Source organism: Sciurus carolinensis, chromosome 2 (assembly GCF_902686445.1).
Source record: "Sciurus carolinensis chromosome 2, mSciCar1.2, whole genome shotgun sequence".
Classification (NCBI taxonomy): domain Eukaryota; kingdom Metazoa; phylum Chordata; class Mammalia; order Rodentia; family Sciuridae; genus Sciurus; species Sciurus carolinensis.
Genome location: NC_062214.1, coordinates 122,914,675 through 122,930,806, shown reverse-complemented (window position 1 = coordinate 122,930,806; position 16,132 = coordinate 122,914,675). Strand labels below are relative to the sequence as shown.

At 36.4% G+C, this 16,132-nt stretch overlaps 1 protein-coding gene across 1 annotated transcript; it reads left to right on the top strand.

Annotated features, from left to right (window-relative positions):
* Nucleotides 1–7,250: 7,250 nt before the first annotated feature.
* On the top strand, nt 7,251–15,486 carry LOC124976486 (olfactory receptor 11H6-like). Its single transcript, XM_047539353.1, has 2 exons — nt 7,251–7,265; nt 14,533–15,486. Exons 1-2 carry the CDS (start codon nt 7,251–7,253, stop codon nt 15,484–15,486), a joined length of 969 nt encoding a protein of 322 aa, XP_047395309.1.
* Nucleotides 15,487–16,132: the final 646 nt, after the last annotated feature.

Genomic DNA, 16,132 nt, shown 5'->3' with positions numbered 1-16,132 from the left:
GGTAAATACCAATAAGCACAACTAATTATAGTTTGTTTAGCTTTAGAAGAAACTGTCCAACCATCTTCCAAAATGGTCATTTCACTTTATACTTCCATCAGCAATGAATGAGAGTTGCTGTTACTCTATAATCTCACCAGAATTTGGTGTTTTAGATTTTGGCCATTCTACTAGGTGTGTAAGGATATCTAATTGTTCTTTTAATTTGAAATCCCCTGATAACCTAAAAGGCAGATCTTTTCATTTGTTTATTTGCCGTCTGTATATTTTTTTCAGTGATGTACATTGGGGTCTTTTGCCCATTTTTAAAATCAAGTTTTTCTTTCTCTTAAAAATTTTAAAAGTTTTGTACATTTTGGTAAACAGTCTTTTATTACATGTGTCTTTTGCAAATATTTTATCTCATTCTGTGGCTTGTCTTCTCATTGTCTTGACATTTCATTTCACAGAATAAAAATTTTTAATTATAATGAGGTCCTGATTGTCAATTGTTTCTTTCAAGGCTCATGCTTTTGGAATTATATCTGAAAATTTTATGACTGTATTCAAGGTCTTCAAAGTTTTCTCCTATATTATTATCTACAAGTTTCAGGCTGGGTGATAGTCCAGTTAGTAGAGTGCTTGCCTTGCAAGCACAAGGCCCTGGGTTCAATCCCCAGCACTGCAAAAAAAAAAAAAAAAAAAGAAAGAAAAAAAATTATTATCTACAAGTTTTGTTGTTTTGTGTCTTAAATGTAGATTTATGATCCAATTTAAATTTTGTGAAGGGTATAGGATCTGTGCCTAGATTCATTTTTTTTTTTTTTTGGCGTGTCAGTGTCAAATTGTTCTAATAACATTTATTCAAAAGTTTTTTATTGTGATGTCTTTGCTTTTTTGACAGATAGTTGACTATATTTTGGCAGTCTATGTCTGAGTTCATTAATTTATATGTCTTCTCTTTCCCCAATACCACACTGTCTTAATTACTTCAGCTTTATGGTAAGTCTTGAAGTTGGATAGTTCTAGCTCACATCCCGCATGGGCTAGGAAAAGGGTTCCTATCAGAGGGATGGGCTGGGTGCAAAATAATAGCTAAGAAATTTCTTTATCAGAAATAACAACAGAAGACAGAATTATCTTTAGAATAGGGGCATGACCAATTGAGCTGTCCATAGGGTCTGGCTCTAACAAAGGAAGGAGACTGTGCTTGGTTTATTTATATAGGTACAGCTCAAAAGGGACCCATAGGAGCTTCTTCAGGAAAAACAGGATAAGGGGTAGAGTTAAGCAAGGCATTTGGCTTGAGCAGATCATTCCCACATCCAGGGCCTGCATCTGAACTTCAGCGCTGAGCTGATGCAGGGTGACCATTTGACTCAGGCAATCTCCATCAGTTATTAATAACTGAGAGTTTCTAAGACCAGATTTTCCTGGTTAATGACCCAGCTCCACTTGGTTCTCATACAGGCCATGGGTGGCTTCCCACAGGTAGTGTCAGTCCTTCAACTTTGTTCTCCTTCAATATTATTTTGGCTATTCTGAATCTATTGCCTCTCCATAAAATGCTAGAATTATTTTCTTGATACCCACAAAATAATTTACTGGGATTTGGATAGGTATTGTGTCAAATCTATACATCAAATTGGGAAGAACCAATGTCTTGACAATATTTAGACTTCCTATTCATGAACACGGAATATTACTCCATTTATTTACTTTTTTAATAATTTTTTCAGAGTTATTCAATTTTCTCATAGAACTCATGTTTATTTAATTAGATCTTTATACCTAAGTATTTCATTTGGGTTAGGAGTTCCTAACATAAATGATATTTTAATTTCAAATTCCACTGTTGATTGCCAGTATAAAAAAAATGAAATGGGCTTTTTCATATTAACATTTCATCCTATAACTTTGCTATAATCATTTATGGGTTCCAAGAATGTCTTTGTTTATTCTTTCAGATATTTCTATATAAATACTCATGTAGTCCATTTAAAAACATTATCTTATTTCTCCTCAATCTGTATAATTTTATTTCCTTTATCCATATTTTTAGCTAGGACTTATGGTATGATGTTGAAAAGTAGTGGTAGGAGGGGGTATCCTTGCCTTGTTTCTGACCTTAGCAAGAAAGCTTCAGGTCTCTCAATATTAAGTACAATGTTAGCTATAGGTTTTCCATAGATTTTTTAAATCAATTTGTAGTACTTCCACCCGATTCCTAGTTTGCTGAGTGTTTTATCATGAATGGGTGTTAGATTTTGTCACATGACTCTTATGCAGTGAATGACTTGATCATGTGGTTTATTATATGATTCTGTGACCTCACTTCCCTGATACATCTAAGAAGAGTTATTTTTTAGATTATTCAACTTTTTACTTGTTGTTAAAATTAAGTAATGATGTAAAACCAGAAAATCTAGACATTTTAAAAATATTCTGAAGACTGAAGATGATGGAGCAGAGCTGGGCATCAACCCTTGACCTCTCCACACAGAAAGAGACAATAAAGGAACAGCTGACCAGAGAGATGGGTGTCAAACTAAAGGTTCAAGGACCAAATTTGAGACAGTATGAGACCTGGAGAGACTTGAAGTTTGGTTACTAGAGTAGAAAATAAGGACAGAGTTCCTTAACCCTGAATCCAGACCAGGGTGGGAGAAGGGAAGAGGGGCAACAGAGACAGAGGGAGAGGGAAAGCATGTAAGCTCACTCCATTAACAACTGGAAAGAAAAGCAACTAAATGGAAATGGAACAGGAGCAACAGGATGGTTGAAGGAAATCAAGCAGCTTAACCCAGATGTTGGACAGAAAGTCATGCTGGCAACGCAGTCATTTTGTGGAGCCCATAACTTGACGGTGCCCTAGAAGAAATAAATTAACATGGCATCTTGTCACCTTTGGATAGCAACATTTAAAACCAGAGGAAGTACACTACAGTGGGATGCCTCAATAATCTGTCTAGACTGAACTTGTAGAGGGATCGCTACTAGTCAAAAGTTGGTAAAATCCCCTCTCCCCCATAGGGAATGAGGGGAGTGGGGTGGAGCAGGCCCATTCCAGGAAGAGTTCGCCTCACCAAGTGCTCCAAACAGCCTTAACAGGAGCCTACACTGAGAAGATGCAGATAAGCATGATTTGCAGTGGCCAGTGGTGGGAAGTAACAGCTCAAAACCAGACAGGAAGGCAGTTTCCATCCCAGGCAGGGGGTGAGAGGTGCATGAAATTTGGAGCAGAAACTGACAGGAGCTCAAACTCAGGCAGAATTCTATCACTGTCCCAGTGAGTAGAGGTGAGCAATGCCTGCAGTTCACAATCTTGGACAGTGAAAGCTAGAACCCAGGTGAACCAGAGGAGTGCCTGTCAGGGAGGACATTTCTGCACCACAGACCACACACAGAGAACCCACAACCAAGGTCCATGTTTTCCGCTAGCCAAGGCTCTATGCCACTTTGAAGAGGACCCTGTGGAGGGGAGTGGGTGAGGGGTGACCTGTAGTAGACAGAGCAAGAGCCCAGAGCCCTACATGCTGAGATCCCGCACACAGTAGAAACAGCCAACAGACACAGCCCTCTGAGAATCCAGCCTCAGGCACCTGGGCTGACAAATGAGAACCAGCCGGTGTGAAGTCCATAGCAACTATGGAGTGGCTGCTGAGTCCCAGCAACTCTAGGGGAATTCAAAGTCAAAGAGAGACAGACATCTTCTGAAAGTTCCAAATCTTGATGAAATTCAAACCCAGATTCAATAAGAATTTTCTTCACCTTGGCATGGTTTACTATTTCCTAGCTCAGGTTTACACTTGTTCCTCCTACCCCCACTTTTCTCTCTTACATTACCTGCTACTGCTTCAAATCCTCTCCCACCCATCTTTTTCTTCTTTTTACCTTGTTTGTCATTATTGTTTTCTATCTTTTTTCTTTCTTTCTCTCTTCTTTTGCTCATTTTTTCTCTCCTCCCCTTTTCAGTCCCTATATTGCATTATAGCAATTTTATTATATTTAATAACTAAATTTTTAACCATTCCAGAACTTTGCTACAAGTTTATTCCTGGATTAGAACAATGAAGAACAGTATCAACAAGTTTTTAGATTTTCATAAGGTTGAATAATAATGTGACTTTGCTCTGAAGTGATTGTAGTAAACAAGGTTCAGTGAGTTCTAAGTGGTGCTGATACTGGATACAGCATAGGACACACAGAGAGTGAAAGAATCAAAATGTGAATATCCACCCAGCCTAGACTCTCAAGAGAAAGAAGTTCACTAAATAGTACCTTGAATTTTTTTAAAAAATGCAATAATCATCCCATGCTTTCGGACATTCACCAGGCTCTATGCCACTTTGAAGCAGACCCTCTGGAGGATAGTGGGTATGTGACCACCTCTAGTACGCAGATATACAAACAGAATAAAAAGGCAAGAGAAAGAACCACCGAAATAGCCCACCACACGTCAATAACTGACCCAATTGACACCACAGTGGAGAAAATGTTGGAGAAAGAATTTAGAAAATTCATAAAGTGCTCAGTGAACTAAAAGAAAAAATAAAATAATGTTTTTAAATAGATTACATGTTTATGTAGAAAAATTCTGAAAGAATAAACAAAAAGCAATTAAGCAAAACAAGAAAATAAAATGGATAAAAGTAGAAGTCAAATTATCACAATCTGCAGATGATATGATCCTACATTTAGATAAAAAAATTCCATCAGAAAATTACTAATCAACAAACTAGCCAAGTAGCCGGTTACAAAATGAACATACAAAAGTCAATAGTTTTCCTATATGACAGTAATGAATCTGCTCAGAAAGAAATCAAGAAAATTCTTTCATTCTCAACAACCTCAAAAAAATAAAATAACTAGAAGTAGATCTAACCAAGCAGTTGAAAGACCTCTACAATGTAAACTATAGAACATTGAAGATTGGAGAAGACACCAAAAAATGGAAAGCCCTTCCATGTTCATGGATATACAGAATAAATATTGTAAAAATGGCCATACTCCATGTATGTATGACATGTCAAAATATATTCTACTGTCATGATAACTTAAAAGAGCAAATAGAACATTTAAAAAAAAAAAGTGGCCATACTACCAAAAGCAATATGCAGATTCAACACAATCACCGTCAAAATACCAATAACATTCTTCATGGAACTAGAAAAAACAGTCCTAAAAGTCATTTGGAAGAATAACAGACCCAAAATAGCCAAAGCAATTCCTAACCCCCAAAAAACAATGTTGAAGGCATCATAATGTCTGACTTCAAATTAAACTACAGAGCTATAATAACAAAACTTCATGGTACTGGCATAAGAACAGAAGCATAGACCAATGGAACAGACTAGAAGACAGAGAGACAAACCCACACATCTAGTCATCTGACCCTCGGCAAGGGTGCCAAAAACATACACTGAGAAGAGACAGGTTTTTTAACAAATGATGCTGGGAAAACTGGTTATCCATAGGTAGAAGAATGAGGCTAGATACTTATCTCATCCTCAATGATAATCAACATATATATATATATATGTATATATAGTATATATGTATATATATGTATGTATGTATATAGAGAGAGATAGATACAGTTAGTCAGAACAAACAGTCTCACTTTAAAAAATTGCAACATGGGAGGGGCTGTAGCTCAGTGGTAGAGTGCTTGCCTAGCACTTGTGAGGCACTGGGTTTGATCCCAAGCACTACATAAAATAAATAAATAAAATAAAGTTATTATGTCCATTTAAAACCAAAAATATTTGTAAAAATTGCAATAGTGGTACCTGGCAATAATTAAATAAAATGACATATGTAAGAATTTCTCACAGTGCCTGGTATGAGATGAATTGTTGATAAGTATTGCTTTCCTTCCCTTCCAAATCATGATTAAACTATTCAGTTTAATGTTTAAAAACTCAAGTTCTTCTCTCAGATTGTACAGAATTCAGATATTGAACTTGACTTTATTTAGATGTGAGTCCTTGAGCAAGTTAATTTATGTAAGCTTCAATGGCCTCACATATAAATTTAAAATGGTAATTAAAAACTAACTCATTGGACTGTTGTGGAAATTAATGTGCTTATTCATAATTACTCATCTCTGTGCCTGGCACATAACAAGCTTTCAACAAATATTAACTGTTAATATTTGTGTGGCAAAGTAGTAGGTCAAGTATGACATAGATATAATTTTTGATCCATGTAATGAATTCAAAAACAAGTAAACAGGAGTAGGTTTACTTAGACAAAGTAACTCAGAATTGCATGCCAGATAGGCAGGGTGTCAACAGATGGAGCAAAATCTCTGGTCCGATGTGAGAAAAGGTGTATCAGGTGTTTGAAATAAATTAATCCAAGAGTGGATCCTTGGAGTAATGTCCATCCAGCAGAGGGAATCTCAGCAAAGAGATTCCTCCCTACAGGAGAGTTGGCTTTAACCCAGCAATATTTTCATCAGGGACAAGGAGAGAATCCAGACTTTTATTGTTATCACTGCTGGAGTATGAGGGGGCTATGTCTTCTCCAACTGGAAAAAGTATTTTCCCAAATATATTCAAAGTGCAAGCACAGGGGACAGAACTCTGAGATCCAGGGGAAATGAAGAGAAAGGGAAGGCTTATCTGCAGACATTGTTCTCCATTCCCTGTCAGTCCCTGAACCAACTCCTTCAACAAAGGGCAGATTGTTCATATTTCATGAGTGTGGAACCCAGAAAATATAACATATATTTATGGAAATAAATATAAGTTTAATAAACTACCTTTCTACCTTTCAGTTCTAGCTTTAAAAGAAACTGTTATTTCAAGATTTCCCTCAATTAGAAAGGAAAGAAAAATTAAATAATAAATAATTATATTGCCTTTGTTTAATCCTTTCTACTATTCCCACAGTTTTGTGAGCTTTTTTCTAAACTTAAGCATTCTTCTTAAAATAAAGTTTACCAAATTAAAATAAAACCCAAGGTGCAACTAATGCCATTTTCCTTTTTGTTTATTTTAAGGAAGAAAACTAGACTGAGGTTAAGATATGATTCCTTCCAAGGAGAGGAGAGAAACTGTACAAATCTTTTCCAGAAGAGGATGGTTATCAGTTCTCAGAATGTTGCATTCCATTTTCTGAACTGAACCTATAATCCCTGCTCCTAAGATGGGTATTTGTCACCCAAATATAAAATGCAGCCTTAAAGATCCCCTCTCTCCTCAACCCTGCTGGCACAGAAGCTGGATTCATTAGCTTTAAATTCAGTATCAAATGAAGGGAAGATGATAACCCACACGGTAAGTCAAATATGGTACAAATAGGGGACTTCTTAGTACTCTGGAATGTTACAGAAATAACAAAAGTCACCAAAGGTGCTTGGGGAAGGTGGAAGATCCAGAAGAGTAAGTACCTTCAAAATGATATTTCATAATTATTTTTTCAGATTATAAAAATAATATATGTTGCTCACAGAAAATTTGAGAAATGTAGACACATAACTAAGAAAATTAGAACCTGAGTTGTGACATTATTAAAGTTTTATACCTTTCTAGGAGTTTTTTATGCTTTTGTAATCATTTAATTTCTCTACAAAAATGTATATAAAGGAACTATATACAAACTCTTGCTATGCCCAGAACTCTATAACTGTATAAACCTTTGCCAAAGAATCAACATCACCATTTCATTATTCATTAGAAATTTAGAATCCCAGGCCCCAACCATCCCTTTTGAATCAGAATCTGCATGTTAACATTCTCCCCAGGAAATTCTTCTGTACTTTTATGATGAATTTATTATTCATTTTAATTCACTTTAATTTTTATTTAATGGGCATAAATTTTTTTAAAGCTCTGGTTGTTTCCAAATTGCCTGCCAGAAAACCCTTTTTGATGTTTATATTCCCTCCAACAATTTTTTGAGTGTTATTTCACTGCACCATTACCAACACTGATGATTCACTATGTATCATATTTGTTCATCTTCGCTGATTTAAAAGGCAAAAGAAAAATTTTATTTTTCATATTTAAATTAACAATCTTCACTAGAAATATTGAGGTTAATTATTTAACCACGTGTACATTTAAATTTCACTTCTTATAATGCTCCTTAATTTTATAGGAAAAGAATAATATTTCTGATTTTAAAGAAATTTCACTAGACAGGCATATAAATATATGTTCCAAAACACCCTTGTCTTGAAAACCATACAAATGCATACAAGAATATCAAAGGCACTACTTTTATTGAATTTTTGAAATAGTTTAGATCAATAAACAGCTATAAAGCAGAATGAGGTTTAAAAGATTAGTCTGAAAAGATTGTTTCTATCACATAATTATTCAATAAATGGTAGCAAAGAGGCAGTAATAAAAAAATTCATGATAAGCAGTAATCAAAAAATTAATGCTTTTTTTAAAGGCATTTTACTGAAAATATATTATGAAACATTGCCCTTTAATAGTTTAAGCACTGAAACTATATATAATAGGTAGTATTATAGAGTTTTTTAAATTTCCAAGAACAAATCTCAAGTGATCTTCTCATCTTAGAAGTAACTCCAAGGAAAAAATAGAAAGACAAACAGTACATACAGAGACAGTGAAGACAGTGAAATAAAAAAGAACGAGATTCTCTACAAAATATAAGGAGTTTTTCACTGGACTAAGATTCAATGGAAAGGTCTTTCAATGTTAGAATGTGCACATCTCTGAAGGATAATTTCCATTCCAGAGAAGAAATAAGAAACATGCAAAAGAGAATTGACATGAAAATGAAGTAAATCTCAATTGTTTTGAGTACCTTAAGTATTCAGACCTACATAAATTATTCTCCAGGGTGCTGAATTTACAGAAGTAGTTTAAGATTATTACAAATTTCTTTTTAAAATCCTGAATAATGAAAGTTTTAAAAAACTAAAGTTGAGCAAAAGCAGCAGTTGTTTAATACCATAAAGGTGAAGTCTAAAAGTTGTCTCTACAAATTTTTAAATAAACTGTTTAATAATATATACCAGAGTGTTTTTCAGAGATAAAACATGATTTTCACCACCTTTTTGCCGTGTATTTTTGGCTTAGTCATCTATATACGATCACTGATAATATCGATGCTAACACAGAAGAAATTTTAAGTGAATTGAAATACCATTTTCTTATGTTCTTCTTAATATTTTAATCAAACAGATGAAATTCACAAAAATTTTAATCCAATTTATAGACAATAAAAATTTAAAATGCTAATATTTTGAAAGTCTAAAAGGTCTTAATAGATTGAAAACAGTAAAATTGAATAATAAAACCACTTTCACTTCAAAAACTCAGCAACACATGCATCAGATGGGGCCAGTCTGGTTTTTAGTATTTCTTGTGAACAAGCCATCAGGCCTTTGGTAGAATGCAAACTCAGTAAAAAATCAAGTGGAAAGTGACAGTTGAAGTCTACCTGAATTTTCAGAAGCAGAAGAGGTTATAATTCCTCTGTGCTCTGTGTCAATCACACAGCATGAAGAGTTCTGTGTAATATTTGCAAAAAGAACATGATCAATAAAAAGAAGGTAACCAGGATGAAGAAGGCCTGGAGATTACATCATATTCAGTTGAAGAAACCAAGAGTGTTAATCTAAATACAGAAGATTCAAAGAGGACGTGGACGCCGTCCTCAAATGTCTTTTAGTGCTGCCTGTGTAGACTGACAATGAACATCTGTACAATGTAGGAGAAAGAAACAAATCTTGCCCAGCACTGGCCTTACTGTTTATGGACTGGGTACTCAGTCTTCCTGTGACTCTATTATTACTTCTGCAATTGTTGGAGGGTAAAAAGGATAATTGGTATTCAAAGGCCTACAGAGGGTGCACATAGGATGGGCGCATAATAAATGCTAACTTCCCTTCCCTGAAGTGGAAGACCAAAGCAGTAAATCAAAAGGGGAGAGTGACTCGAGAGAGAGCAAGAAGATCACTGCAACTCCCAAAAATGAAGTCTGCTCTGAAGGTGAAGCCCTGCCTTCCTTTGTAACGAGCTCTTCGGCACTGCTATTCCAGCAGAAGCTAGAAAACCACCAGCAAGAAGGTAGAAGAGACAGACTCACTGCTGGTGGAAGGGAAGCTGGAAAACCACTAGCTTCAAGATTCAGTGAGTTCAGAACAAGAAGAAAACACGATTCTTAAGGTTCTATTCTAATCCATGATTTCTCTGAGGTCAGTAAATATAAGCAACACATAATTCCAAGAAATGAAAAGCCAGACTTGACAGTTTATTTCCTCCAGAATGTAGGAGGAAACAGGTGGATAGTGTGGTGGATGTGGTCCCATCTCTTTAAGTAGGTCCCGAGGACATAGCATATTGATCAAATTGCCCTTTTTGCTAGAAAAAAAAATAAGTAGAAAATAGGGATTCGTGGAGGCAATAAGAGAAAAGAGGATAATATCTAATTGAGAAGAAAAAATAATAATAAATCAAAGGCTCCAACAAATAGAATTGCAACACTAAAAATGCAAATAAACAATTATATTTCTTTTTAAATTTTCAAGATTTTGCATAAATACATGAGGGGTGATCTGCCTTAGGCTATGGATAAGTTTAGAGAAGCTATGTGTATCAGAAAAGTCAGAAAAGAGTAAAATGACCCTTCCAAAAACTGTCTACTCTGCTCCTTTTAATCCAGTTCATTTAAGAGGGATCACCTCTTATAGAATGAATGCCATGAAATAACAATTACAGCAGATGTCCTTTCGGATGACCTGTTGATGCCATTTTATAACCACAATTGACAATGAATTAAGCTGAATTTTTGCAATCAAATATTTTATGTAGTATTTGTGTTTTTTTAAAATATTATTACAAAAATAAGAAAGTCATGAAAAATAAAGGGGAAAAACTGTAATTTCACCTAAGTGGTAGGATATGAGGAAGATCCCACCTGCCTCCCTTCAGATGATATGATAACATGAACAGCACCAATAAAAGCAACATTTTATTACTTCCCTGGATCTTTTCTCTAGGATGGTGACATTTTAGACACATATGTATAGGAAGTTCTTTCAAATTGGGAGAAAGTGGCAGAATAGGAGAAAAGGCATAGAATTTATCCTACCATTCGCTGGTTTAAGACTTCAGGCATTTAACCTCTTTGAGCCTTTATCTCTTCATATATGAAAGGAAGTAGTAATCCTTGCTATGACTCCCCTCTAGTGTAATTAAGAAAACCAAAGCGCCTAATACACATTGGACATAAGGGTTAACCAGTCCAAAGTTGATTTCCTTCAAGTTGCCCCTCCAAAGAGGGAGTTGCCCTCTGCGAAGTCCCATGGAAATGAGAGCAGTGTGGGCAATCACTGTCTTTGCCACCAGGCTGATGTCAAGATTCCCAGCGCTGGTCTGTCACTTCTATAATTGTACCTGCAAAGCTCTAACCACAGCCTCCAGTCACAGCAGGATAAGCAGTGATATTCCCACCCCCCAGCACAAATGCTGAGCCTGGAAATAGGACTAGAGTCAAGCTTTCTTCATCTTGATATTATGTGAGGCTTTCATCGCATTAGGAGAGGAGATAGTGCTCGTTCAGTCATGCTGCTGGAAAACCCAAAGCCTAAATACTAGGATATCCCCCTTGAAGTGTCACAGCCCAGATTTCTGTGTGCCATTAGGATTATAATGAGTAAAAGGAACCCACATGCCTATGATTCATTCTGGGTCAACAAGTTGCCCCCAGAAAATGCGGCTCCAGCACACCTGGTATGTGTGCCATCTGGTCACACACCTTTGTGTACATTATAACACAGAAAATGAATACTGCACAAATCACAGATGTTGAGGATTGAATTTCCATAAGAGTTTATTGGATTTTTTGCTTATTGAGTTATTTTGTCCTACATAACTGATGTTATTAAGAAAAGGTAGAACAAATCTTTTTTGTTTGTTTCATTATTATGGGCACTAGTGTGTTCTTATTCATTTGATGTTTTAACATAAATTACAGCCATTATCCTCTTTGATACTGAAATTTTCCCAAAATTATCTACTGAAGCCCCTTCAAGGGATCTGCCTAGGTCCTTTTAACACACTCACTCTCAAGCATCTCCTTGCTTTCTGAGAAGCAGGAAAAGACAAGAATGAACCCAGACCTGAAATCAATCCTTTCTTCAACAGGAGCCCTGCCTCCTCTTAGTGAGAATCTACTATTTTCTTAATACAAATGTGACTGAGTATTTTTTTCAAGTATTCAAAATTTGGAATAGTATTACTTCTAATTTCCTTCAATATTCAGTGCTAGAAATAATGGGTGCAGATTGATATTTTCAGTGATATTTAATGTTATCAAGTTTTTTCTTCCTTGATTTTATATTTTTATTTTTCTCTTATACCCATAAATCTTGATTTCTGCTAATATTTTGTACCATATACAAAAAAAAAACCACTTCCAAAATCATACTACATATTTTTCAACTAAAAATAAAGATACTGAGCACAGTTAGGAGGGGAGATGAAAAGGTATAGTGCATTTAAGCTTATTAGATGGGGAAGAAAGAAAAAGTAAAATCAGGGTGATAAATCCATATTTCTTCTGAGTGAAACTTCGATTTACATCAAGGCAAAATTCAGATAAACTGTCCTCTCTTCCCCTGAATTTAAAAAAAAAAAAAATGAATGGAGAGTATGTGTGAATCTATCTGTGGATCAATTGATTTTCAGGTTTCCTTAAAGCTGAATAAAGCACTAAATTAAAAGAGAGAGAAAAGAAAAGGTTGAATCAAAACAGCTTCCACAAGCCTGCCTGTTCTGAAATTTTTTTTTTTTTTTTGATGCTGATCTATTGTAGTCACTTGAGGACAATCTGATCCTCACTTTCACAGGAAGGCCCACGAGGGAGCAAGTGAGAAGGGTCAGCCTGGAAAGGGATCACCTGAGAAATTGTGCAGATTAGAATCTAGGTGGCCTCAATACAAAACACAATTGTAGTCATCAGGAAATAATCCTGTCATTTAAGACTGCAATGGTAGCCCTGCCAGGAAAGATAGCCTGCAGGACGAAAATGGGAGTTATGGTGTATTTTGAGGGGAAAAAACAATCTTAAGAAAGATTGTTAGCAAGCTGAATCTTTGGTGTGGTCTCAGGATCCAGGGGATTATCTCCTATTCCCACATATATGAAAACACACACATATTTAACCTGTCCCATGACCAAAATTCCCCAGGCCAAAAAAAAAAAAAAAAAAAAAAATTCTTCTGCATTTTAAAATCAGCTTAATTTACAATATTGCTGAGTCATGCTGCTGGAAAACCCAAAGCCTAAATATTATGATGTCTCTCTTGAAATATTACATCCTAGATTTCTGTAGCCAGTAGAATTCTAACAAGGGAGAATAATATCCAGCACAATAATTTCTAAACAGTTTATAATAATTTATGCACTTTATAATCTGTAAACTACTTTTGTATATATTACTTTATACAAGTCTCATGTCAGCCTTGCTATGTATGTATGTATAATCATTCACATTTTACAGAGCCAGTAATGTAGTTTCAGAGAGTAAATACTTTCACCAGGAAGTACCGCTTACAAAGCATCAGAGCCAGAATTCCAGCCAAGACCTGCTGCATCTCCAAAGTTCATGTTCTGGCACACTGGTAGATCTCAAACCAGGGTGGAGCTGTACCTTTGAAAGGCATCCCCAAGGATTCTGATCACACTAAAGTCAGTAGACCATGCACTACAACAACCTACAAATAGAGAATAGATACTAATCAGGGCCCAGAATGGTCATTTATTGTAGCCCAGGTATAACTTGCTTAAAGTCATTCTGTCCCTATATGGTTATTTTCATATCTGGTTTCTTAAGCCTCATGTCCTCTTCTGCATGTTGCTTAGACTATACAACTGTTTTGTTTCATGCATCTGCCAATTTTATTTTATTTTTTTTTGAGGGGGAGGGTACCAGAGATTGAACTCAGGGGCACCCAGCCACTAAGCCACATCCCCAGTCCTATTTTGTATTTTATTTAGAGACAGAGTCTCACTGAGTTGCTTAGTGCCTCACTTTTGCTGATGCTAACTTTGAACTCTCCAGTCTCCTGCCTCAGCCTCCTAAGCCTCTGGGATTACAGGTGTGTGCCACCAAGTCTAGTTCAATTCTAAAATTTTAAAAATGAATTATTTATGTCAGAGTTGACATCTCAGTTTAGTTTTAGCCAGACACTGATCTGTATTGTTTAGACCAGTGTTCTCCAGAGTTTGTTATGCCAAGCAACTCACAGAGGAATACAGAAAGAAAAGATTTGGATTTCTACTTTTATTTGAATTCCAAGAAAACTTTTTCCAAAAAGTTTTACCAAGATTCACTTTGTTGATGGACAGTTGTTTATATATAGTTTGTAAGTGAATATAAACATTTAGAAGAGGACACTCAATAACTATATTGTTGAGGTATACAATCAAAAAATAAAGAGAACCCACTGGTCTAGACCCCCTGCCCTATGACCAGGAAAGTGTGCTTACTCTCCCTGGGGGGAGGAATCAGAAAATGTAACTCCCTCTGGATGTGTAATTTGTGCTATAATCCTCACAGGATAGAAAGATATTGAGCTCAGAGGCCAGAAATTTCTCCTTTATGGTGAGTGACTTCATTCTCTTGGGTTTCCCTTGCCGCTGGGAAATACAGATCTTCCTTTTCTCCATATTCTTTACGACTTACATCCTGACTCTGCTTGGAAACATGGCCATCGTGTGTGCAGTGCGCTGGGACCACCGTCTCCACACCCCCATGTACATTCTTCTGGCCAACTTCTCCTTCCTAGAGATATGCTATGTCAACTCTGATGTGCCCAACATGCTGGTCAACTTCCTCTCCAGGACCAAATCCATCTCCTTCACTCGGTGTCTCCTCCAGTTGTACTTCTTCTTCTCCCTGGGCACAACTGAATGTTTATTTCTCTCCATCATGGCCTATGACTGGTTCCTGGCCATCTGCTGCCCCCTGTACTACCCCACCATCATGACTACTAAGTTCTGTAGCAGCCTGGTCATTTTTTGCTGGGTCTATGGTTTCCTCTGGTTTCTGATTCCAGTGATATTCATCACCCAGCTGCCATTTTGTGGCCCAAATGTGATTGATGACTTTCTGTGTGACCTGGGTCCCCTTCTGGCCCTGGCTTCAGCCTGTGTCCCAATCCCAGGCACAGTTCTCTTATGCGGCACCATGAGCTCCCTCCTCATCTTTGCTACCTTTTTCTATATCATTGGCTCCTACACACTGGTGTTGAGAGCTGTGATACAGGTACCCTCTGCTGCTGGCCACAAGAAGGCCTTCTCCACCTGCTCCTCACACCTGGCTGTCGTGTTTCTGTTCTATGGTTCAGTCATGATAACATATGTGAGTCCCGGGTCAGGACAAGCAGAAGGCATGCAGAAGTTCACAACGTTGTTCTACTCAGTTTTGACCCCTTTTTTCAACCCCATGATCTACAGCCTACGGAATAAAGAAATGAAGGATGCCTTGAAGAAAGTTCTAGGAGGTTCCTAAAATTGATCTATGATGTTATGTTAGTGAGTTATTCTCACATGAATTCAGACTGGGAGCCCACTGTGAGTGAGAAACTGAGAAGCTGGCAGGTAGATGTGAACGTGACTGTGAAGGACCACATCCTCAGTGATGCCTCCCCAGGTGGAGTTCTCAGCCTCTTCCATGGCATGCTCCTATGCCTCTACTCAACATGTCCTTCGTTCTTCCTTTTGTTATAATCAGTTGTTCACAAATCTGTTTCCACATGCCTCCCTATCCTTATTAGATTGAAATTCCTTGCGAGCAGGAACACCCTTTATTAATTTCTGTAATTTCAGAAGCCCAACATAGTACCTAGATGTCAATAATGTCAACCTAAACAAAACAAATAAATGTGTTCATATTTCCTCACTATATTCTATCATTCTATCTTATAGCTATAGAAGCTATACAAATAACCATTTGTTTTTTATATGCCCTGCAGGTGAAATGAAAAGAAAAACTTTCCTTGAAAAAAATGTGAGGTCAACTTAAAGTGAACAAACCATAAAATGATAATCAAATTAGTGGAAAAGTTTAATAAGATGAAAGTTAATATCTAGGAAATTACTTCCTTCCCTCCTTTTGCCTAATAATATAAGTTGCTTTATTTCATTTTCTTTTTACT